The sequence below is a fragment of the Triticum aestivum genome, chromosome 3D, assembly GCF_018294505.1.
Source record: "Triticum aestivum cultivar Chinese Spring chromosome 3D, IWGSC CS RefSeq v2.1, whole genome shotgun sequence".
NCBI lineage: Eukaryota > Viridiplantae > Streptophyta > Magnoliopsida > Poales > Poaceae > Triticum > Triticum aestivum.
Window position 1 is genome coordinate 478,612,480 of NC_057802.1, and position 24,930 is coordinate 478,637,409.

The 24,930-nt window shown below is 49.8% G+C and overlaps 1 protein-coding gene and 1 pseudogene across 1 annotated transcript; one reads left to right on the forward strand and one right to left on the reverse strand.

Annotated features, from left to right (window-relative positions):
• Positions 1–14,139: 14,139 nt before the first annotated feature.
• LOC123079813 (nucleobase-ascorbate transporter 12) lies at positions 14,140–20,713 on the forward strand. Its single transcript, XM_044502629.1, has 10 exons — positions 14,140–14,726; positions 14,819–14,916; positions 15,020–15,190; positions 15,321–15,421; positions 16,110–16,245; positions 16,337–16,387; positions 16,497–16,784; positions 17,145–17,379; positions 17,512–17,798; positions 20,158–20,713. The coding sequence occupies exons 1-10, from the start codon at positions 14,228–14,230 to the stop codon at positions 20,377–20,379; spliced, it is 2,088 nt and encodes a 695-aa protein (XP_044358564.1). The 5' UTR covers positions 14,140–14,227; the 3' UTR covers positions 20,380–20,713.
• A 771-nt stretch (positions 20,714–21,484) lies between these two features.
• LOC123079814 (uncharacterized) lies at positions 21,485–24,700 on the reverse strand (annotated as a pseudogene).
• Between the last annotated feature and the right edge of the window lie 230 nt (positions 24,701–24,930).

Genomic DNA, 24,930 nt, shown 5'->3' on the forward strand with positions numbered 1-24,930 from the left:
CTTTCATGGATTTCTTTGCCGCTTGCATATCTTCAGGACTAAGAAATAGAATACCCCTTTTCTTCGGAGTTGGCTTAGGAGTTGGTTCGGGAAGTGTCCAATTATTTTCATTGGTCAACATATTATTCAATAGAATTTCAGCTTCATCAACAGTTCTTTCCCTGAAAACACAACCAGCACAACTATCCAGGTGGTCTGTGGAAGCATCGGTTAGTCCATTATAAAAGATATCAGGTATTTCATTTTTCTTAAGAGGATGATCAGGCAAAGCATTAAGTAATTGGAGAAGCCTCCCCCAAGCTTGTGGGAGACTCTCTTCTTCAATTTGCACAAAATTATATATTTCCCTTAAAGCAGCTTATTTCTTATGAGCGGGGAAATATTTAGCAGAGAAGTAATAAATCATATCCTGGGGACTACGCACACAACCAGGATCAAGAGAATTAAACCAAGTCTTAGCATCACCCTTTAATGAGAACATAAATATTTTAAGGATATAATAGTAGCGAATTTTCTCATCATTAGTGAACAGGGTGGCTATATCATTTAATTTAGTAAGATGTGCCACAACAGTTTCAGATTCATAGCCATAGAAAGGATCAGATTCAACCAAAGTAATTATATCAGGATCAATAGAGAATTCATAATCCTTATCAGTAACAAAGATAGGTGAAGTAGCGTAAGCAGGATCATATTTCATTCTAGCATTAAGATATTTTTGTTTCAACTTAGCTAATAATTTCTTAAGATCACTCATATCATTGCAAGCAAGAAAATCTCTAGCAGTTTCTTCATCCATAACATAGCCCTCAGGCACAACAGGTAATTCATATCTAGGGGGAGAGTCTTCATCATCACTTTCATCAATATTATCAGTTTCAATAATTTCATTCTCTCTAGCCCTAGCAAGTTGTTCATCAAGAAATTCACCAAGTGGCATAGTAGTATCAAGCATAGAAGTAGTTTAATCATAATTATCATGCATAGCAGAAGTGGCATCATCAATAACATGCGACATATCAGAATTAATAGCAGAAGCAGGTTTAGGTGTCGCAAGTTTACTCAAAACAGAAGGTGAATCAAGTGCAGAGATAGATGGCAGTTCCTTACCTCCCCTCGTAGTTGAGGGATAAATTTTGGTTTTCTCGTCTTTCAAGTTCCTCATAGTGACCAGCAGATATAAATCCCAAGTGACTCAAAGAATAAAGCTATGCTCCCCGGCAACGGCGCCAGAAAATAGTCTTGATAACACACAAGTATAGGGGATCGCAACAGTTTTCAAGGGTAGAGTATTCAACCCAAATTTATTGATTCGACACAAGGGGAGCCAAAGAATATTCTCAAGTATTAGCAACTGAGTTGTCAATTCAGCCACACCTGGATAACTTAATATCTGCAGCAAAGTATTTAGTAGCAAAGTAGTATGATAGTAACGGTAGCAGTGGCAAAGGTAACAGTGATAGCAGTATCGTAGTGATTGTAACAGTAGCAGCGGTAAAGTAACTAAGCGAAGAACAATATGTGAAAAGCTCGTAGGCATTGGATCGGTGATGGATAATTATGCCGGATGCAATCATTCATGTAACATTTATAACATAGGGTGACACAGAACTAGCTCCAATTCATCAATGTAATGTAGGCATGTATTCCGAATATAGTCATACGTGCTTATGGAAAAGAACTTGCATGACATCTTTTGTCCTACCCTCCCGTGGCAGCGGGGTCCTAGCGGAAACTAAGGGATATTAAGGCCTCCTTTTAATAGAGTACCGGACCAAAGCATTAACACATAGTGAATACATGGACTCCTCAAACTACGGTCATCATCGGGAGTGGTCCCGATTATTGTCACTTCGGGGTTACCGGATCATAACACATAGTAGGTGACTATAACTTGCAATATCCGATCAAGAACACAAATATATTGATGAAAACATAATGGGTTCAGATCTGAGTTCATGGTACTCGGACCCTAGTGACAAGCATTAAGCATAGCAAAGTCATAGCAACATCAATCTCAGAACATAGTGGATACTAGGGATCAAACCCTAACAAAACTAACTCGATTACATGATAGATCTCATCCAACCCATCACCGTCCAGCAAGCCTACGATGGAATTACTCACACACGGCGGTGAGCATCATGAAATTGGTGATGGAGGATGGTTGATGATGACGATGGCAACGGATTCCCCTCTCCGGAGCCCCGAACGGACTCCAGATCAGCCCTCCCGAGAGAGTTTAGGGCTTGGCGGCGGCTCCGTATCGTAAAACGCGATGAATCCTTCTCTCTGATTTTTTTCTCCCTGAACACGAATATATGGAGTTGGAGTTGAGGTCGGTGGAGCTCCAGGGGGCCCACGAGGCAGGGGGCGCGCCCCCACCCTCGTGGACAGGGTGTGGGCCCCCTGGTCTTGATTCTTTCGCCAGTATTTTTTATTATTTCCAAAAATAATCTCCATGAAGTTTCAGGTCATTCCGAGAACTTTTGTTTCTGCACAAAAATAACACCATGGCGATTCTGCTGAAAACAGCGTCAGTCCGGGTTAGTTCCATTCAAATCATGCAAGTTAGAGTCCAAAACAAGGGCAAAAGTGTTTGGAAAAGTAGATACGACGGAGACGTATCACAAGCCCCTGGTTGTGTCGTAAGTCCTGACAGACTCATGCTCGCCCGTGTATCCGGCCTTTCCTCCTTATTGTATTAACATGGTTAGTTATGCTATTGCAGTCTGGCCCACAACAGCTCCCTACGAACCTCGTCAGGAGGTTTTCTGGATTCAGAGGCGATGGCCAGTGAGTCACCGCCGGCCGCTCACTCTCCCCCAGCCAAGGGCGACGTCGAGGTGTCGTCCCGAAGGACCCTTCCTGGCCGGGGAGAGGTTCCGGAGGTCGTCAGGGCGGCGCCAGAGGTCGAGACCTCGGCCGCCGGACACATGGGGGAATAGATCCCCATGGCGACAGATGATGGGGGCCAGGTTCAATTTGGCCCCCAACCGAATATGGTTCCGGAGACCCACAAGGCTCTGGAATCCGGCAAGCAGCCTCCCTCGACAGAAGGAGGCACGCCCATCCCGCCGGTGACCTCTGTCCAACCAGAGGGACCGGACAATCTGCTGAAGCGCTACGAGGCGCTTCCATTGTGGATGAACACAGTATCCTTATGGGTACGGTGATTGAGAAGGTTCAGTCTGTCAAAAGCAGACTGACGGAAGCCTGCAGCGGCCTGCTGACAGGCTTTGAGGTAAGCGACGCAAAAGAGAAAAATCCCAATATAGACAGTAGCCCCTGAGACACTGTCCGGTGTTCGGAAAGAAAAGCCGGATAGAGGATCAATTAATTTTCGCAGGGAACTAACTAAATGTGTCTTATAAGCAGGCGTCGTTGTTGGCCGCGACCTCACACGCTGCCGAAGTCTCCGGACTAAAGCAGAAGCTGGAGCGGGCCGAGGGAGAGCTCGGCCAAGCGAGGAAGCAGCTGGAAGAGCAACAAGGTATGCAATGACTTGCTATATATTCGGAAAGAATAAATGTTGTGTATTGACTGTGATGCCATGATTTATGTAGGAGCAACGACCGAGGTCGAGGCCCTAAAAAAGGCCCTGGCCGAAGACGAGGAGAAGGCTGCCAGGGAGCAAGCCGCCCGCAAGAAGCTCAAGGCCAGGCTCAACGAGGTCTAGCAAGAGCTCCAGGACGCGGTGAAAAAGTGCGATGCCTTGGAGGGCGATGTTTCGGTTCGAGAGATCGAACTCGCCAAGGCTCGCCAAAATGCGGAAGAGGCCCGGGTAGAAGCCCAAGGCGCCCTCCAGGAGATCCAGGAGGCCAAGAAGATCATGGCGGGTAAGGCGTTTAGTATGCAAAGCAAGTATGTGAAGAGGAAGTATTTCTTACTAACCCGAATTTGGAATTCCCCAGGGGCGTTCACGGACCTGCCGCGCAACGTGTCAGACGCTGCGGAGTTCTTCCGAGCCGAAGAAGGGAGCTCGACGGAGAAGCTGTTTTGGTCGTAGTACCTTGCGCCAGAACATCCGGTGCCCTTCACCGATCAGCTGAAACAGCTGGTCGAGCTACATAGGGCGGCCGAACTGGCCATGAAGGATTTGATAATCCGGCTATGGCCTGCCGAAGCTATACCCAGCAGCTACTTCAGCCTCGTGAAGCGGCTGGTGAGTGCCTGTCCTCGGCTGGACGTCGTCAAGCGGTCGGTCTGCATCGAGGGCGCGCGCCTGGCCTTTGCCTATGTCAAGGTGTGGTGGGCGAAGATGGACGCTGTCAAGCTAGCGACCGAGGGGCCGCTTGAGGGCAAGGAGCACCGCACACCCGAGCGATACTTTGAAGACGTCCTGGAGGGGTCTCGCATTGTGGCGACGCAATGTGCAAAAGACATTATTTTTGAATGAATACATTCATGTTGTCTCGGCCTTGTATGATCAAACAAAGTTGTTATGTAAAATAATATTTTGTTTTTATATAAAAAATTACCTCCTGTGCGGCCGTGTTGTATGAAATCTGAGGGTTGGCCAGTCGTCGGCTTCTGCCCCCATGTAGGTAGTACGGAGGTGTTCGGGATGGAATCTAAACACTCTTGATCCAATTATATGGTCCTTGAAGGAGTTGTTTAGCGCAACGAACCAGGCAATCAGACTATGCGGCTTTAACGCCCTCACTTAGCCATAGGAGTTTGACAATAAAAATGTTGGCGCATCCCCTAGTATCCGAACTAGAGTGCAATAAGCGCCTGATCGGGTAAATACCGATCCCTCGCGTAATGCGGAAAAAATCTCCAATGATTTGAGACCTCCAAAGAACTGACCGGCTCTCGCCGCATCATGACAGTCAGTTTCCGGCTTTCTCTACTGAGGTGCTCCATCGGGTGAACCAGCGCACAATCGTAGTAGTTCTCCCTTTACTACCTTAGCCGATATAGCGGAACGTAAGGTAGCAAGCACAGGAGTCGGGCAACCCAACTATTGACCAAAGACATGATTCGGAGCCAATGCATATAATGCTAAATTCGGGGTGCCGAACCGTACTATAAAAAAGTGTTCGGACTTTGTTGCCGTAGTGTGGGGCGCTATGAAGCCCCTGGCAAATGTGAACGTACGAAAGTGTACGGGTGCTACTTGATAAGGTTATTAACAGAAGATAGAGGAAAACCGAAAAGGAGCAAAGGTAATGAGCTAGGGCCGCAAAATTTGGGCCGCAAACTGTTCTCATTGCAATTTTATTAATACGTCAAAGCACATTGATACAAATAGTGCGATAAGCAACGGGCAATTTGACATGCCACGACCAAGGGAGAGCTGCGTGCGGGTCCTAAAAACAGGTAGAGTGATCGTTAGAGAAAACACCTAGAAATTCCCATGTACGCTTGCGCTTCTTGTCATCTTGGTGTGTTTATCCTTTGATAGGACCGGTGATCAGGACATCGGGGAAAACCTATGGAAAAGAGGCCTGAAAAGGGGAAAGAGAAACAGTGAAAGTATGTGTGTCCGGGAGCGGTCAAGCCGTATTGCGGATCACAGGCTAGTTATGCCTCCGTCTATGCCCATGGTATTTTGAGTGCGTAGTTATGTATGCGCGGTACAAATGCCGCCACTTCAGTGGGGCTAGGACGAAGGCCAAATTGCTAATCGAGCTCTTGACGAGCCGAGCTGTCATGCTGCAGAATAGTCCGGACCCTCTTGACAGTGTCCGGGAGCTTGGCCGCCGAATTGAGGTTCTGCTTGAAAAGGCCGCTCTGTACTTCTGCTGCTAAGGCCGCGGTGTGTTCCTCAGTACAGAGGGAACGTTCCGTGTTTCCATTGACTGTTATGACGCCGCGTGGCCCGGGCTTCTTGAGCTTGAGGTAAGCATAATAAGGCACCGCATTGAATCGAGCAAATGCGGTTCGTCCGAGCAGTGCGTGATAGCCGCTGCGAAAAGGAACGATATCGAAGATTAACTCTTTGCTTCGGAAGTTGTCGGGAGATCCGAAGACAACCTCTAGCGTAATTGAGCCCGTGCAGCGGGCCTCTACACCTGGTATGACTCCATTGAAGGTAGTTTTTGTGGGCTTGATCCGTGATGGGTTAATGCCCATTTTGCGTACTGTATCCTGATAGAGCAGGTTCAGGCTGCTGCCGCCGTCCATAAGGACTCGCGTTAGGTGGAATCCATCAATTATTGGGTCAAGGACCAATGCGGCTGAACCGCCATGATGGATACTGGTCGGATGGTCCCGTCGATAAAAATTGATCGGGCATGACGACCATGGATTAAATTTTGGGGCGACTGGCTCTATCGCATAGACGTCCCTGAGCATGCGCTTGTGCTCCCTCTTGGGGATGTGTGTAGCATATATCATGTTCACCGTTTTAACCTGGGGGGACTTCTTTTGTCCCCCAGTGTTCGGTTGCCGGGGCTCCTCGTCATCGTCCTCGCTTTGCGATCCCTTTTCTTTGTTCTTGGCATTTAATTTGTCGGCCTGTTTGAAAACCCAACAATCTCTGTTGGTATGATTGGTTGGTTTATCAGGGGTGCCATGGATTTGGCACGGACGATCGAGTATGCAGTCCAAGCTGGATGGTCCCTGATTGTTTCTTTTATATGGCTTCTTCCGCTGACCGGACTTGGAACCACTGAATCCGGCATTAACTGTTGTGTCCTCGGTGTTGTCACCATTACTTCGGCGTTTGTGTCTGCTGCGTTGGAGCTTGCTGTTGCTATTTTTGGCCTCGGGGGTGCCCGTGTCACTTGCTGTAATTTTTCTACGGGCCAGCCAACTATCCTCTCCCGCACAGAAGCGGGTCATGAGTGCCGTGAGGGCTGCCATGGATTTTGGCTTTTCCTGGCCAAGGTGGCGGGCTAGCCATTCGTCACGGATGCTATGCTTAAAGGCTGTTAGGGCTTCGGCATCCGGACAGTCGACGATCTGGTTCTTTTTAGTTAGGAACCTAGTCCAGAATTTCCTGGCTGACTCTCCAGGCTGTTGGACTATGTGAATTAAGTCATCGGCGTCTGGTGGCCGGACATAAGTACCTTGGAAGTTGTCAAGGAAAGATTCCTCCAAGTCCTCCCAGCTGCCAATAGAATTTTCAGGCAGACTGTTTAGCCAGTGCCGAGATGGCCCTTTGAGTTTTAGTGGGAGTTATTTGATGGCGTGAAGATCGTCCCCGCGGGCCATGTGGATGTGGAGAATAAAATCCTCGATCCATACTGCGGGATCAGTTGTTCCATCGTATGATTCGATGTTTACGAGTTTGAACCCTTCTGGGAATTCATGATCCATTACTTCGTTAGTGAAGCAAAGAGGGTGTGCGGCACCTCCATATCGGGCCGCATCGCGATGTAGCTCCGATGGAGTCCGTCTGCGGTATTCGGCCCGGGCGTGACTAGGTTTGTCGCGTCCGAATAGATAGCCATCCTCGCATGTCAGGGCACGTCCTCGCGATCCGTAGATCGATCTTGTATGTCCTGCTCTACTGTCCAGGTCCTGGTGAAGGTCATATGTATAACCCCGAGCTGTCTTATCCCTGCCTTTACGGCGAGGTGGGGCAGTTTGGTGTTCGGCTTGAGTTGTTGTTTTATCCCGACCGCGCGGTGGTCAGTCCGCCCTATTGCGCGATGCTGGTGCGGGTGCTGCCGCCTCGTCATCGAACTGAGGTAGCAATTTGCTCTTCGGGTAACTTTTGGCTGGGCGCTTAAGGCCGTATTCCTCGGCTACCAGGACGTCGGTCCATCTGTCATTGAGCAGGTCTTGATCAGCTTGAAGCTGCTGCTGCTTCTTTTTCAGACTCCTCGCAGTGGCTATTAACTGAAGCTTAAAGCGCTCCTGCTCGATGGGTTCCTCAGGCACGATAAAATCCTCGTTGCCGAGGCTCACCTCTTCCTCGGAGAGCGGATGAGAACTACCGTCCTCCGAGTCTTCGTCTATGGCCTGTTCATTGGGGATAACTTGCCCATCTTCCCGATTGTCTTGTTCGGTCGTTTGTTCGTCGGGTTCTTCTGTGTCTTCGGCACCATCCGGAGTGTTGTCGTCTCTTGTGTCGGTGTTGCTATCTCTGCTGCGGCGCGATTTAGAGCGGCGCCGCTGACGCCGACACTTTGGTTGTGTCTTAGGAGGGTCCTCCTTCGCTGGGTTTTCCTTGTCATCGCCGCTATTATTTTTTTGGCGCATCTACCATGTATACGTCATATGAGGAAGTGGTCGTCCATCGTCCAGTGAACGACCGGTTTTGGGCCTCCTCGTCTCCGGCATCGTCGTCCATACCGTCGATGTCTTCGGAGTTGTAATCGAGCGTGTCGGTTAGGTCTTCGACAGTGGCTATGAAGTGGGCGGTGGGTGGGAAACGAAATTCTCCATCATCCGCCTCCAGCTCAAACCGGATATAATGAAGGAAATATGCCCTAGAGGCAATAATAAAGTTATTATTTATTTCCTTATTTCATGATAAATGTTTATTATTCATGCTAGAATTGTATTAATCAGAAACATAATACATGTGTGAATACATAGACAAACAGAGTGTCACTAGTATGCCTCTACTTGACTAGCTCGTTGATCAAAGATGGTTATGTTTCCTAGCCATAGACATGAGTTGTCATTTGATTAACGGGATCACATCATTAGGAGAATGATGTGATTGACTTGACCCATTCTGTTAGCTTAGCACTCGATCGTTTAGTATGTTGCTATTGCTTTCTTCATGACTTATACATGTTCCTATGACTATGAGATTATGCAACTCCCGGTTACCGGAGGAACACTTTGTGTGCTACCAAACGTCACAACGTAACTGGGTGATTGTAAAGGTGCTCTACAGGTGTCTCCGAAGGTACTTGTTGGGTTGGCGTATTTCAAGATTAGGATTTGTCACTCCGATTGTCGGAGAGGTATCTCTGGGCCCTCTCGGTAATGCACATCACTTAAGCCTTGCAAGCATTGCAACTAATGATTTTGTTGCGGGATGATGTATCACGGAACGAGTAAAGAGACTTGCCGGTAACGAGATTGAAGTAGGTATTGAGATATCGACGATCGAATCTCGGGCAAGTAACATACCGATGACAAAGGGAACAACGTATGTTGTTATGCGGTCTGACCGATAAAGATCTTCGTAGAATATGTGGGAGCCAATATGAGCATCCAGGCTCCGCTATTGGTTATTGACCAGAGACGTGTCTCGTTCATGTCTACATAGTTCTCGAACCCGTAGGGTCCGCACGCTTAAAGTTTCGATGACAGTTATATTATGAGTTTATATGTTTTGATGTACCGAAGGTTGTTCGGAGTCCCGGATGTGATCACGGACATGACGAGGAGTCTCGAAATGGTTGAGACATAAAAATTGATATATTGGAAGCCTATGTTTGGATATCGGAAGTGTTCCGGGTGAAATCGGGATTTTACCGGAGTACCGGGAGGTTACCGGAACCCCCCGGGGGCTGAATGGGCCATAGTGGGCCTTAGTGGAAGAGAGGAGAGGCGGCCAGGGCAGGGCCGCGCGCCCCTCCCTCCTAGTCCGAATAGGACAAGGAGAGGGGGGCGGCGCCCCCCTTTCCTCCCTCCCTCCCTCCTCTTTCCCCTTCCACTCCTAGTCCAACAAGGAAAAGGGAGGGAGTCCTACTCCCGGTCGGAGTAGGACTCCTCCTGGCGTGCCCCTCCTGGCCGGCCGCACCTATCCCCCTTGCTCCTTTATATACGGGGGCAGGGGCACCCTAGAGACACAACAATTGATCGTCTGATCTTTTAGCCGTGTGCGGTGTCCCCCCTCCACCATAGTCCACCTCGATAATACTGCAGTGGTGCTTAGGCGAAGCCCTGCATCGGTAGAACATCATCATCGTCACCACGCCGTCGTGCTGATGAAACTCCCCCTCAACACTCGGCTGGATCGGAGTTCGAGGGACGTCATCGGGCTGAACGTGTGCTGAACTCGGAGGTGTCGTGCGTTCGGTACTTGATCGGTCGGATCGTGAAGACGTACGACTACATCAACCGCGTTGTGCTAACGCTTCCGCTTTCGGTCTATGAGGGTACGTGGACATACTCTCCCCTCTCGTTGCTATGCATCACCATGATCTTGCGTGTGCGTAGGAAAATTTTGAAATTACTACGTTCCCCAACATATAATTCGGCTGAGAGCCCTCCGCTAGAGATAGATTCTTTAACGAGTTTAGCACATCGCCTAAAGGTGAGTGCTGGAAGATGTCCGCGGTGCTGAATTCGGCGATCGAATATGCGGACGCAGATGGCTCGGAACTTATGGCTGGAAACGAGTCCGGGGTTCCGATGACACAGGCCTCTCCTGAGGTTAGGTCTGTGTGCGGCTCCAACGCCGCAGAGTCTGCGGCCTCCGAGGCGGGGTTGAACTTCCCGTCCTTGGATGGCGCGATCCGCTCCGGATCTAAGGCCAGAGCGGTTACAGGTGCGATTTCCTGAGTGTAGTCCGATGACAGATTTAAGTCATGTTCATCGTGGCGACGGGGAGCGACTGCCGCGGTCCCGAATCCGTCGAAGATCAAGTCTCCGCGGATGTTCGCGACGTAGTTCAAGCTCCCGAATCTGACCTGATGGTCAAGGGCGTAGCTGTCGATCTGCTCCAGCTGGCCAAGCGAGTTGGCCCGCAGTGCGAAGCCGCCAAACACGAAGATTTGTCTGGGGAGGAAGGTTTTCCCCTTGGACGACATCGTTGACGATGATTGAAGGGGCCATCAAACCTTTTGGGGATGGCACAGTGGAACTCTCAATGAAAGCACCAATGTCGGTGTCAAAACCGGCGGATCTCGGGTAGGGGGTCCCGAACTGTGCGTCTAAGGTCGATGGTAACAGGAGACAGGGGACACAATGTTTACCCAAGTTCGGGCCCTCTCTATGGAGGTAATACCCTATTTCCTGCTTGATTGATCTTGATGAATATGAGTATTATAAGAGTTGATCTACCACGAGATCGTAATGGCTAAACCCTAAAAGTCTAGCCTGTATGACTATGGTAATGAGTCTCCCCTCCGGACTAAGTCCTCCGGTTTATATAGACACCAGGATGATCTAGGGTTACACAAGGTCGGTTACAGAAAAGGAATCTACATATTTGATCACCAAGCTTGCCTTCCACGCTAAGGAGAGTCCCATCCGGACACAGGTAGAGTCTTCGGTCTTTGTATCTTCACGGCCCATCAGTCCGACCCATGGCTAACAGGCCGGACGCCGAGGACCCCTTAGTCCAGGACTCCCTCAGTGAGCTTGCCGGATCTGATATCCGTGTTCACCAACAACTGAATGAAATCGTTTCCCTATTCAAAAGAAGAGTAGCTTTTCACTGATGAACCATCGCCTTCCATTATAGTTTGATTTTCTAGCTTTGTGGTGGTAGCAATTATCTGGTCAATGGGCATTGCAATTGTTATATCCTGTCTCCCTAGAGCATGAATGCATAATAGTTCACGAGTATAATTATTAGATTTCAACTCTGTTTGATATCACACTGTATTTCTATTATTAGTAAACAAAAACACTTTGCCCTGTTTTGCAGAAGTTGTGTTCATGTCAGTTGCTTGGATTATTTTTGCGTTTTCATGGCCCGCTACGAGTTCAGAAAAGATGACAAAATGCTCGCTGACGTTCTTCTCAATGGAGTTCATAATTGTTGATTGTAAATGCTCTGATCTGTAAAAAGAATAAAGGATAGATATTTGCGATCATCTATAAATCGAAAAAGCAACAGATGTTTTATATATCATCTTTGATGTTAGGGGTTTGCCACAACTAATTTGTTTTTTACATGCTCATATCTTGATTTTCTTGCAAACGAGAAAGCACGGCTAGGTCCTGCTAGCTTACAAGCGAGAACTCTACTTCCTTTTTGTTAGAAAGGATGGCATCAATGTATCAAAAGTGTAAGCGTGCAGATTTCACATTTTAGATTTCTGAACGTTTCATTGTACTCATACAACCCTGATTGGAAAGTGATTGCAAATGGATTCAAATTGGACTGAAGTTTAAACATTAAGGTGTACCATTCCACTAAAGCAGCCCTATGAGAATATAATTAGATAATCTTGTACATATTACAAAGCAAGGTTCCATATTTTCATGATTTTGGCACTCTATCAGAATGAAAAGAGCAAATTGTTCTTCAAAGCATATGAGAAATCGTCAACCTTCAACCATGTCACTCGCATGTAAAAACAAAAACATTGTTATTGGTCCAGAAGCTATTTATCAAAATGTAACTTTCTAATATACTAGGACAGTGTGGCTTCTTGCTGAATTCCATGTAGAAGACTTTTAAACCTGCTTTGGAGGAAAGGAGCGGGCATGGTCGAAGGCTGCCCATACACATTTGTTGAGAGTGTTCGCGTGGATGCATATTACCATGACCACCTTCAATCAACGGGGAAGCCATGGTCGAAGTCCGACCATACACATCACTTGATAATGTTGGCATTGAGGCAGTACCATATCCGCCTTGGATCACTGGAGCAGACATGGTCCAAGATTGTCAATACTCATCATGTGTCATAAAACGTCGATGCTACGAGCATTAAGATCCTATATCATGAAAGATGAAATAGTTTAAAGATGTGATTAAGTAAATTATGAAATGAAAATAGTGAGTACAAGCCATATGTCTCACAATCAATTCATTTGGATCATTGTGTTCCTCTCTATTTTCTGTTGCATTATTTGGATCTTCTCCTATAGTCAGACGTAAAAACCGAAGAAATAAAGAATTAAGTATAGAAGCATATAGTGGATAATAGCTTTGCTAGATTGGGTATAATCGATCAATACCTTTCTTTTCGTCTTTTTAGCACGTTTCTTGTTCTTTCCTTTGTTCTTTTCGAAAGAGATGCTTGATCGTTTGCGCCTATTACCTCCAGAGGAACTCTAAATGACACAACACCTTTTAATGTTTCTGCAGCACAGTCAATCAAAACTAGAGAAAATCCTCATTTGACTTTTCTTTCATCTTGCTGAGAGAATTATCTGCTCCCAAGTCCAACTTATCTATGTCTTTCTCCAAATCATCATGAAGTTCTTTCGATGTTGAATACTTTTGTCTTGAAGAAGCTACCGTATCTGAAGTGTCTCCTCTCCATCAGCTGCACGACCACCGGCAATCACATCATCCTCCTGGCCTCTTTCTCCAGTCATGTTGGCTGTGTCGTACTCCTGGCTTCTTTTATGAGCGGTGGCGGCAAGTACATGGCGGCTTCACTGTCGGCGCGGGGCGGTATGAGGCGGAGCTGCAACCGTCCTCGTGTGCTCGTCCGTGTGGTTTACGCGATTCAGACCGTTGGTACTGCCGGACTCCGGCGTGGCGACTCCCGTCCTTTCGATGGAGGTGGCACTTTTAGGCAGCGGGAGCACTGCCCGCGGCGGCCATGGCCGTCGTTCCGGCCGGATGCGACCATGGGAGAGAGATGGCGGCGAGGCGTACTGGCACGGTGCTCGTCAATCCAGGGAAACACTGATTGCTGCGGAAGTGATTGATACAAGCCAAATGGCATTTCCTGGAGCCGATATGAGGTACTTAAGCCGAAGAAAGGAGCGCTATAGGGGACGCGAGCGGATGCCGTGCGATGCATCGGTAGGACAGGTGGCGGCAGATCGGATCGGGTATGCACGCGAGGAGTTTTGCAGCCGGTCGGCACCCATTTTTTTTTCAAAAATGTTTCAATGCTCCAAGCCACATCCCAAGCTAAATTATTTCATTTCATTCAGTAATTCCGTGGCGGACGCACGAGAACCCTGCTTATCCCGTACCACGGCGTAACTTCCACGGCCTCACGCGAGGTGCAGCGCTAGTGACAAAAGGAACAAACAACGTCTCGAGTACGATCACTCGATCACGCACACAGTCACAGTCACGCTCCGCGCCGCTCGAGCCGACCGGGACCGGGACCAAACCGGGCGGGCTGGGCTGACCGAAACCCTCGCCGCGTCACGCCCCGTCCCCCGAAATTTCAAACGCGGGCCAGCCACGCGGCCCCCGCCGCGACGCCATAACGTGCACTGACGCCGCGGGCCCCGCGCCCAGTCACTCACCCCACCGCAAAATCTCCGCCTCCCTCCGTCCCCGCGCCGCACGCACGCACGGGCTAGTACGCGTCTCTCCAGCCAGCTCACTGCCTCCGCCACCCCCACCACACCACCCCTCGCCTAAAACCCTCGCACCGCCGCACCGCCCCTCCCCTCCCCCAAAGCGCCGCCGCTCGCCGGCGGTGAGGCCCGGCGCCCCGCCATGGCCTCCTCGTCCGGCGCGCTGCCGCCGCCCCGCCGCTCGCGCCCCGGCCCCTGGCCCCCGGCGCCGCCGCCGCAGCCGCAGGCGCAGCCCCTCTCCTGGGCCAAGCGCACCGGCTTCCAGCCCCGCGTCTCCGGCGAGTCCAGCGCTGCCGCCTCCGCCCCGAGCTCCGGGCAGGCCCCGCTCCCCCGCCCGCCCGGCGCCCCCGCCGATCTGGAGTCCGGCCCACCGGCCCGGCCCAACCCCGCCCTGCCGCCCCCTCCCGCCGCCGCTGCGACCAATGCCAAGCAGCAGCAGCCACAGCCGCCGCCACAGCAGCGACAGCAACCACAACAACCTCCCGCAGCGCCTCCCGCGAGGGCGCGCAGGAGGGATTCGGATGGAGGAAGGCCGAACGGGCAGCCGGCCGCGGCGCCGCTGCCGCAGCTGCAGGAGGAAGAGGATGCACCGGAGCGGCCGGCGCACGTGAAGTACGAGCTCCGTGACAGTCCTGGAATATGTAAGTGCCCGAAGGAGGAAAACTGAAACATCCACGATTCCGATGAGGGTTATACGGCTTGCTAATGTGTGGATTTTTAAGCTGTGCTGCAGTTCCAGTAGTGATATACGGGTTCCAGCATTACATCTCCATGCTCGGGTCGATCATCCTGGTCCCGCTCGTGATGGTTCCTGCAATGGGTGGCTCAGCCGTGAGTTCATCATTGAATTTTTACTAGTATTTCATTTTCATATAGCATGGCTGTTCAGTCGGGGTGTTGCTTAATAGGTGCTGTTTGGATGCATATCTTTTAGGACGACACGGCAGCGGTGGTGTCGACGGTGTTGCTAGTCTCGGGATTAACCACATTGTTGCACACATTGTTCGGAACGAGGTTGCCACTTGTGCAGGGGCCATCCTTTGTGTACCTTGCCCCCGCGCTTGCAATTATCAACTCCCCTGAATTCTTTGGGCTCAATGACAATGTATGCATTTTTTCCCCTGTTTGTGTTATAGTGACACAACACAGCCTCTATAACATGATCGTGGCACATGTTGTAATGCAGGGCCTGTGAAATAAGTTATCTGAGATTAACTCAAATTATATCATTGCAGAACTTTAAACACATTATGAAGCACCTGCAGGGAGCTATCATAATAGGAGGTGTATTCCAAGTGCTGCTGGGATATACAGGCCTCATGTCACTATTTCTAAGGTTCTGTTCCCTTGCTTCCAGTAAGATACATGTCATTTTCATCTTAGCTGTCTGCTGCTGCTCTGACATGTCCATATGCTAATAGGATGTTGCCATGGACCTGATTGACCTAGGTAGTTAATAAATCGAGATTTGAACGATGCATGCTCATAGGTAGCGAAATTTACTCTGGTAGTTTTGTGTTACCGCAAAGTAACTTATATTTCGAATATGGACACAACTTTCACTTAGCTCTACTGTGTAAAGATTAATTATTAGCATTGCATGATATCAACATAAATAAACATCTTAATGATCATTTCCCGCTTTTGAGTGCTATTGTTATGGATTTGTGTCCATAATTTAACTTTGTTTACAACTACTGAAGCATGGGTATAGGATCAGCCTTTCCTTATCAACTTAGGCTTTTGGGCTAACTGGTTGGTGCCTGCAAGTATGCAACTCAATATGGTATCAGATCCAAGTTGTCATAACTTCAAGAGCTGTCTTTCAAAAATTTAAGAAAATATCTGTAACCCAGTATAGTCCACGTCATAGGCCTGAGGGGGAACCTAGATATATCCCAGTATCCTAAACATATTTCTGTGATGAATTCATTGGCTGGTGCAATAGATTGGCTTGGCATTGTGACCATCGACCAAGCTAATTTTGTTCTTCTGTTCTACAATTCAATCTCTGTTTATTTCAGGTTGATAAATCCAATTGTCGTCTCACCAACGGTTGCAGCTGTTGGACTTTCGTTTTTCAGTTATGGGTTCACTAAATTAGGGTCATGTATAGAGATGGGCCTCCTGCAATTAATGATGGTCATTATCTTTGCACTAGTGAGTACACTTGAAATCTTGTTAAATGCTGTAATGTCTTCTTCACTACAAATAGTTTTATGCTGATATTTTTATATTTCTCTTGGTGCAGTACCTTCGAAAAATAAAGTTATTTGGCTACCGGGTTTTTTTAATTTATGCGGTAAGATGGGCTAAAAGTATTGACCTGTTGTCTTCATTTATGCTGCATTACGGTTACTGTGACTGCATGAGATACCAACCTTTGAACTACTGATGTGCTGCCCCTTTAGGTTCCTCTTGGTCTAGGAATCACATGGGCTGTTGCTTTTGCTCTGACAGCGAGTGGAGTTTACAGCTACAAAGGTTGCGATGCAAATATTCCTGCTTCAAACAATATATCAGCCTTTTGCCGGAAGCATGTATTGAGGATGAAATCTTGCCGTGTAGACACTTCACATGCCTTGAGAGTTTCTCCTTGGTTCAGATTTCCGTACCCGTTGCAATGGGGCACTCCAGTTTTCAATTGGAAAATGGGCCTTGTGATGTGTCTTGTATCAGTTATTGCATCAGTTGATTCTGTAAGTTGGGATTTGTTTCAAACCTTCATCATATTGGCTTTACTTTATTTTATATGTTCTTCAAATAAGCTTGCAATGTACTCCCTGTAGTGATCTAAAACATCTTATATTTGTCTACAGAGGGAGTATTACATTGTGTCTGTTGATATAGTTAACTTATTTAAAATGATCTAAACTATAAAGAGTCTTTGTTAACCATCAACTCGAAATATGCTTCCTTCCCAGACACATGTCTTACTATTGTTCTGATTACCTGAAATTGGATCTTTATGTAGATAGTATACTGATGGAACCATTGAACGCTCATCATAATAAAAAATCCTATCTTCTTACAATTCTGCTGTGTTCACTTGACTTAAGGTTGGTTCCTACCATGCGTCATCTTTGTTTGTGGCAACAAGACCACCAACAGCTGGAATTGTTAGCAGGGGTATAGGCGTTGAGGGTATCTCCACAGTCTTGGCTGGCCTGTGGGGAACAGGAGTTGGGTCAGCAACAATAACAGAAAATGTACATACGATCGCTGTGACTAAAATGGGTAGCCGCAAGGCAGTTGGATTTGGTGCTATTGTACTTATACTTCTCTCTCTTGTTGGTAAGTAACTACGTGCATTTGTCTTGAGTCTTGACGTATGCTCTTACACAATATTGGAAGAGCAAACATCACTTAGTCAGGTGATAGCATGCATGGTTCTTGCTGACAACTATTTCTCTATCTCATTTGTAGGAAAAGTTGGTGCTTTCATTGCTTCCATCCCTGATGTTATGGTTGCTGCTCTCCTTTGTTTCATGTGGGCCATGCTCTGTGCTCTTGGCTTGTCCAATCTTCGTTATGGTGCCACAGGAAGCTCGAGAAACAGTATTGTAGTTGGGCTAGCATTGTTTTTATCCCTATCAGTTCCTTCATACTTCCAACAGTACGGATTACTTCCGAACACAAACTCATCAGTTCCAACCTACTTTCAGCCATACAATGTTGCATCACATGGGCCTGTAGACACTGGATTTGGTGGGGTATGTACTGAACTTTCTATCTTTTGCATCAGTATGTTTTACTCTCTACTGTTTAAATAACAATTGCATGGTTATATCTTCATACTATAGTTTAAATGATGATTGCATGATTGTGTTTTGTTGATAAAAATGCACAAATTCTATTGTCAATTAGAACTCTTCATACCGTCTGACTAGTAGAAAAACAGATATTTGGTTTGGACCAAGCATATGCTAGGCTACTGGGATTGTCCTATGGATCACTTGGTATATTTGGAATTGCTACTAAAGAACTACTACCATTTTGACAAACAATCTTATGTACAACTTTTTTTTTTGGTAATTTGCTACTCAAAGTCACGCTTCAATTGAAAATTGATCCGGCCTATGTTATCTCAACATAGCCATAGCCGGTCCCAAGCCTGGGTAAAGGAGGGTTGTGATAGGCTTGGCGAGCCAACGTCATAACTGAACCACTCTTATGGAGGTGAAACCCAGAAGAACATCCTTGGGGCGTAATTGTAACACCCCGGCCAAACCTACTGGTTCCTTGCCGTTGTGCCTGGCTACCACCTAGGATCTAGATTGGCCCCACTGACCAACACTAGTCTTTCCTGCACACTTTGTCCTAAGTCCTAACTCGTGCGCACCCGGTATCAACTTCCCAGTTGGCCACCCATCCTTTCGGATGGGCTCCCAGAAAAGAAGATGCATCTTGTTGATATTAGTCTATCATTCTTATTAAGCCAGGATGCCACATACACCCCCACTCAAAAGAACCAACGTCCTCGTTGGCCCAGCAGGAGCACATGTGCCATGTCGTGTGCCATGACGGGCCACACGCGCCATGATCCACATGCCCACAAACCTGACCCGCACGCGCTCGTGTAACCGCGAGGGGCGGCTCTGATACCAATTGTAACGCCCTGGCCAAACCCACTGATTCACTCACCGGTTCCTGGTTGTTGCGCCTGGCTACCAACGAACTAAAACCACGACGAGTAAATCGGAACGGAGGGAGTAGGATTTAGACTAGCCCCACCGACCAATACTAGTCTTTTCTGCGCACATTGTCCTCACTTGTGTGCACCCGGGATGAACTTCCTAGTCGGTCACCCGTTCTCAAATTGCTCCAAGCCAAGCACTCTTAACTTTGAGGTTCCTTTCGGATGAGCTCCCGGAAAAGATGGTGCACCTTCTTGATATGAGTAGTCTATCATTCCTATTAAGCCGGGATGGTCATAATAACCCTTTTAGCGACGCGCCATATTGGGACCCAGGTGTTGTCTTAAATGGGCAAGGGCCGGGCCGGGCCGTCACCCCCTTGGTGTCGCACCGTACTAGATACGGTGAGAAGTAAGCAGGGATCGGTCATCGCATCCTTAGTGGCGCACTACATTGACCCTCGGGTGTAGTGGAAAATGAGCAAGGCTCTAGTAGCATCCCCATCGGTAGCTGGAAAGTAGGGTCCCTGATGGGTAAGTTATGGGAGTTAGCTGATACAATGGCGGAGAGGCGTTGATATCCTATGCATCCAAGAAACCAAATGGAAGGGACAAAACGCTATAGGACGGCAATTTGACCTCCGATGTTGTATGGTGTTGAATGTTGGCCAACTAAAAGGCGACATGTCCAACAGTTAGGTGTAGCGGAGATGCGCATGTTGAGATGGATATGTGGTCACAGAAGAAAGAACCAAGTCCAGAATGATGATATATGTGTTAGAGTTGGGGTAGCACCAATTGAAGAAAAGCTTGTCCAACGTCGTCTGAGATGGTTCGGGCATATACAACACATGCCCCCAAAAGCGCCAGTGTATAGCGGACAGTTAAATGTGCTGATAATGTCAAGAGTGGTCGGGGTAGACCAAACTGACATGTGAGGAGTCCGTAAAGAGAGACCCGAAGGGCTGGGATATCACCAAAGAACTAGCCATGGACAGGGGTGCGTCGAAGCTAGCTATCTAGAACTGTGACTTGGTTTTGAGATCTTATGGGTTTTAACTTTGGCTTACCCCAACTTGTTTGGGACTGTATGGCTTTTTTATTGCTGTTGTTGTTGAGTGTGTTTTTACTTTGTAGCGAATTTAAATACTTGTAAAGTAAATGTTCACTATTGTGGATTGTCGAGTGACATCTAGAGAAGTGTAGTTTGTGACCTGTATGCTTGGGTTGAGGCCCAAAATGCTAATTTAGTGGTGGTTTCGTGCGAAAAAGGCATTTGGTGGACGGGCTCCAGGTGGCCCTTTATTTATTTTTCTGAAAAGCTTTATTTCTGGAGCGCAAAAAAATTCTGAAAAGTGTGCATAAGCATATTACATGTATAGTACTGTATTTACGTAGGAAGTTTAATCGTGATTCTCTATTTACCCACATCTCAGGTAAACTACGTCCTCAATACGGTACTGTCACTCAATATGGTGATTGCGTTTCTGGTTGCTGTCATACTCGACAATACTGTCCCTGGCGGACGCCAAGAGCGCGGCTTGTATGTATGGTCAGAAGCAGAGGAGGCGACAAGAGAACCATCCTTCTTGAAAGACTATGAACTTCCTTTCAAGATAGGGCGGGCGTTCTGGTGGGTCAAATGCATGGGCCTATAGCATGCCTGTGACTCTCCAGAGTTTGAATGGATCTACTTGCGAAATCACACGCGAAAGAAATGGAGCCTCTCATGTTCCATGACGGACCGTTTCCCCAGCAGAGGTACTGAGTGTATATTCCGAAGAATTGCTCCTTAGGTTAGTTCTCTTGTCCTGACGCTTGACGCGTGGGACGAATTTTCCTAGTATTATTATCTTGACTAGTGTGTATTATAATTGAGGGATTTTGCTCTTCCGATATTAGTAGCTTTAGGGGGTATGATATGTATATGTGGATGCGGTAAGTGGTCTGAAGTAAGCCTGGGCTCCGATCGACCTATTAGGCTTATATTTACAGGAATCAAATATCTGACTTCCAACGTGGTCAAATCAGAGGTCTCTTTGCATACTGGCATTTGGAGTGTAGGTGTATAGTCTTACTGGCATTTGAATCAACTCTTTAAGTACCTTTTCCAATCTCAGCTAGGGATGGAAATTTGGGACCCCCATGGCACCCTCTGCTGAACTAAAATTTCAAATTTAGTTCATTTAGTTGAACTAAAGAGGTTTGGAGAATACCCATTTGCATCCTTAATTGCAGGCTCGTGTCTGGTAGGCTGCTTAGGACTGCGTCGCCGAGCTTTGGACAGTCATCGTGGGAAGCTGGCGGCAGTTTTACGAGAGTTCTGCACAGGTTCCAGCGAAGGCAGACTGGAAGGGCAGCTAGCTGCAGCGCACAGCTCGAGCGTAGCGCTTGCAGCAACACGCCATGATGACTGTTGCAACTGGAGGCAACACACGTGAGATGCATACACCACGGTGTTGCGCGGGGCAAAAGGTGCGGCGAGATTGCTCCAGAAGCAAAGTTCACGCACTTCGCTGTCATCATCATGAGTGTCGTGGATGCCTTTACAAACGCCGAGAGAGGATGGGCCAGAGATGGAGCAGGCACGCCAGGACGAGTGCGTCGCCGGCAGCCAGCCGCAGACACCGGCCAGACGACAGCACTCAAACTGGCTGTTTCAGTTTCAGTCACCTGCAGACTGCAGGGTCGCACTAACGCATGCGACCGGCGAAAAGCGACGCAACTTTTCCTGTCTTGCCTTGGGCGAGGTTAGCACGGATATCAAGCAAACAAAGGCATCTTATCTCCACTGCCGGTGCAGCCGGTGAACAAGCTGGCTGTGCTTGACAACGCCGCAGAGCATAGCATACACGCCACTGTCTGTCATCGGACCACAGGAAAAAGCCGACCAGCACACGCTATAGACAAACAATCAACGGCAAACACACGCTACAGCATCAACTTGTTAGAAATGATGCACTCGCAGCCGCGGCTGCATGAACAGGTCCGCATCCCGGAGAGGGCCGCCACCCTTTCTCAGGTCTTCCGGGAGTCCTGGGATCCCAGAGAGGACCGAAGCGCCCCCTACCGTGAAGCCTGAGCTTGCTGGAACGCCGCACCTACCAGAAGTAGCCGCGGAACCGTGCGGGTCATACAACTGCCTCGCTGAAACCCCAGCTTCATCATCTTTGTATGTGTCATGTCCGAGCTCAAAATCATGGCCATTGCTTCTTGACAGCCCCTTGTCCTTTGGGAATGAATCTGTCGGCAGCCGGAACAGGCCCGGGCTGCTGACAGGGATCTTCACGTCGCCCTGAATGTCGTCGGGGACGCGATCGTCGCCCGGGGCCGGGAGAGCCAGGATCTCCTGCCGAGGAGGGCTTGAACCGCTCGGCTTCTCCATGAGCGAAGCATTGGCGCCATCGACCCAAAGGCTTTCCTCTCTTCCATAGTCATGGTAGCCATGGTAGTCCTCCGGTGCTCCCAGCGCCAGTATTTCCTGCCGGGACGGACTTGAGCCACTGTGTTCTTCCCTGTACGAACTGTTGCCGTCGTCGTCGTAGAGGTCCGCACGGTACTCATCGCCCGGCGCCGGGAGCGCCAGCGTCACCTGGCTGGGCGGGAGCGGCCGGTCCAGCTTCTGCCTCAGGGAGATCCTGGCGCGCTGCAGGGCCTGGAGGACGCTCTCCACGTCGATGTCGCCGCTCGACTGTCGACATGACCGTGTGTCGTCCGCGTGGTCGTGGAAGCGTGACGAGCTCCAGTCCGACACCTTGCTGACCGACGGGCTCGACTCCGATGGCGCCTTGACGGCGCAGATCCCGGAAGACGCGGAGTTGGCGTATCGGCTCGAGCAGCCGTCTGAGTTTGCGTCTCCTTGCTGGTCTTGGCTTCTTCTTGTGGCCGTGCTGTAGCTGGAGCTTCCTTGTGCTGAAACGGCAGCGGTCCGCCCCATTTCCTCTGATGCGTTCTTGGGTGGTCTGGAAACGAGGAGTTTTTTATCACCACCTGATCTCGCCGGTACCTTGCAATCTGCCTCAGCGTCACCCTGCAGTTTGGAAAGCAAAAGTATGGGTCAAATCGGTGCAAGAACTATCACCTCCGGCAATGTTCATCATGTCAAATCTCACATCAAGGACACATCATTCATGATGCTAACTCTGACGTATTTTGACAGAACTAGTGATTTTGTTGCCAAAAATGCAGCTCATACGTCGGTGGTAGTAGTACCTTGTTGGGTGAACTCCGGGTGTCGTTGAATTTCTTCTCCCAGTCCGTCTGAGCCTTCTCCTCGGCCTCATACTGCCCGATCAGCTCGGCCTGCTTCTCCAGCACCCTCTCCATCTCCCCATCATCATCGTCGCGCCTCATCACGTACTGACCACCACCGTCGCCCGAGCTCCGCTGGTCGTCTCCGCCCACCTCGCCGTCAAACTTGGTCCGGCCATCATCATCGGTGCAGCGTGGTCCATCTCGCTGTTCCTTCCGACTCTCTGTCAGTGCTGCAATGCTACTGCCATACAGAACTGCAGCGTGTCAAAATCTGACAAGAATGGCATTGCAGAAATGAGGACGACAGTTAATGGCGAGACCTGAGCTCCTTGCGCTTGTTCTTCCGGCAGGACTGGCCCATCCGGTACTTGGGCGAGGGGTCCGACTGCGAGGCCAGGAAGTAGACGTAGCTCCGGCGGTGCCGCTGCTTGAGCTGCCTGGCCCTCCGCGGGCTCGCGCACCGGCCTTTCCACGACAGCCCGCCCGGCTGCAGGGCCGTCCCGGAAGTCGCGTCCTCGTCCTCCTCCTTCGTTCCGCCCTTCGCCGGCGGCTGCTCCTGCTCCTGTCCCTCCTCGCCGTGGGAGCGGGGCGCAGGGTCGCCGGTGGTGACCGTGGCGTCGCGTGGCTCGTCCAGCTCCTCCTCGTCCGCGTCGTCGTCGGAGCCCGAGTCGAGTACGTCCGAGAGGCTGCCGCAGAAGCCCCGGGACTCCAGGACGGCCAGCACCTCCGCGGCCTCCCGCTCCGCTTGCCGCCGCTGCGCCGTCACCGCCCGGACCTGCTCCTCCAGCTCCGCGACCTGAACGAGACGCGCGAATCAACGGCGCCGACATTGGCATCCACAAGAATGCGCGCGCAGCATACGTACCCTGGCGGCGAGCTGGTCGGCGCGCTCCTTGGAGGCCCGTGAGACGGAGCGCTCGGAGAGCAGGCGCGCGCGGAGGAAGTCGATGGTCATGGGCGCCGCCGCCGCCGCATGGTCCGCCATCCGCGCACGCTCACAACCTCGGCATGCACACACCAGTGTCCCCCGTCCGCTCCAGAACGGCAGCCCGGGCCGGTGGTCGTCGGCCGCACTGGACACGAGCTACCCGAGCTGCACGTACGACGTGCTACTGAAGTGGACTTCCGAACTCACTCCCGGGGTGCGGGGCTACGATACAATACAATTGACAACAACCCCACGCTCCCCGCTCCTGCTCTACGGTGACGGTCTACACCAACGCCGCACCCACCGGCCACCGTCACGCCACGGCTTGGTTCTCTCGTGCTCGTGCCCGTGCCCGTACGTATTAAAAAAGTGGCATGTCTTTCTGCGAGGAGGCGCACGCGAGGACGCAGTCCGCGGTCGCCCCCACGCGCGCACCGACAGCCGTAGCGGTCGTTGCACGAGGACCATGAGAGCTGACGGCGAGCCTCAGCGCAACGGTATCGCTGGCTGTTCCGTCAATTCACAGTGGCGAATGGCGATGCCTCACCTGTCGCCCCGGGGTCCTGTGCCGTGCTGTGGGCAAACGATCTTCTGGCTGGACGGAGGTCCTCCCTCCTTGCATCGGGGTCCGTTGTTTATGATGTTTGTGGGGGTAAATTTTCTGTCGAGCGCGGTACAGCCGAACTGTGCTGGCTTAGGCTGCAAAATCCAAACTGTCGCTGGGAGGGATCACGCATGAGTGTCATGCCCCGCTTGGAATCTTTTCGTGCCTGGATTGGATCCAGCGCCTCACCAACCAGCCTCATACTACGACCGCACGGAAAGCCTCCAACGACTTGCTATGACCTCATTTAAATCCAAGCTCACCGCTTCCAACAAGAAGAAGAAAATCAAGGTCAGCTCCACGTACTGCACCAAACAAGGAGGCCGTGACGAATTTGCAGTGCACCGAGTAATATAATATCGAGCACACACGTTTCTATCAAGCCATTTAATGCACACCCGCACTTCTCTCATGCTCATACTA

What these genes read in the sequence shown, in the direction of transcription:
- LOC123079813 (XM_044502629.1), top strand. Translation starts at nt 14,228, where the DNA reads ATGGCCTCCTCGTCCGGCGCGCTGCCGCCGCCCCGCCGCTCGCGCCCC. An exon ending in TGGTCATTATCTTTGCACTA is followed by an intron (nt 16,246 to 16,336) that starts GTGAGTACACTT and finishes CTCTTGGTGCAG; the next exon opens with TACCTTCGAAAAATAAAGTT. An exon ending in TTATTGCATCAGTTGATTCT is followed by an intron (nt 16,785 to 17,144) that starts GTAAGTTGGGAT and finishes ACTTGACTTAAG; the next exon opens with GTTGGTTCCTACCATGCGTC.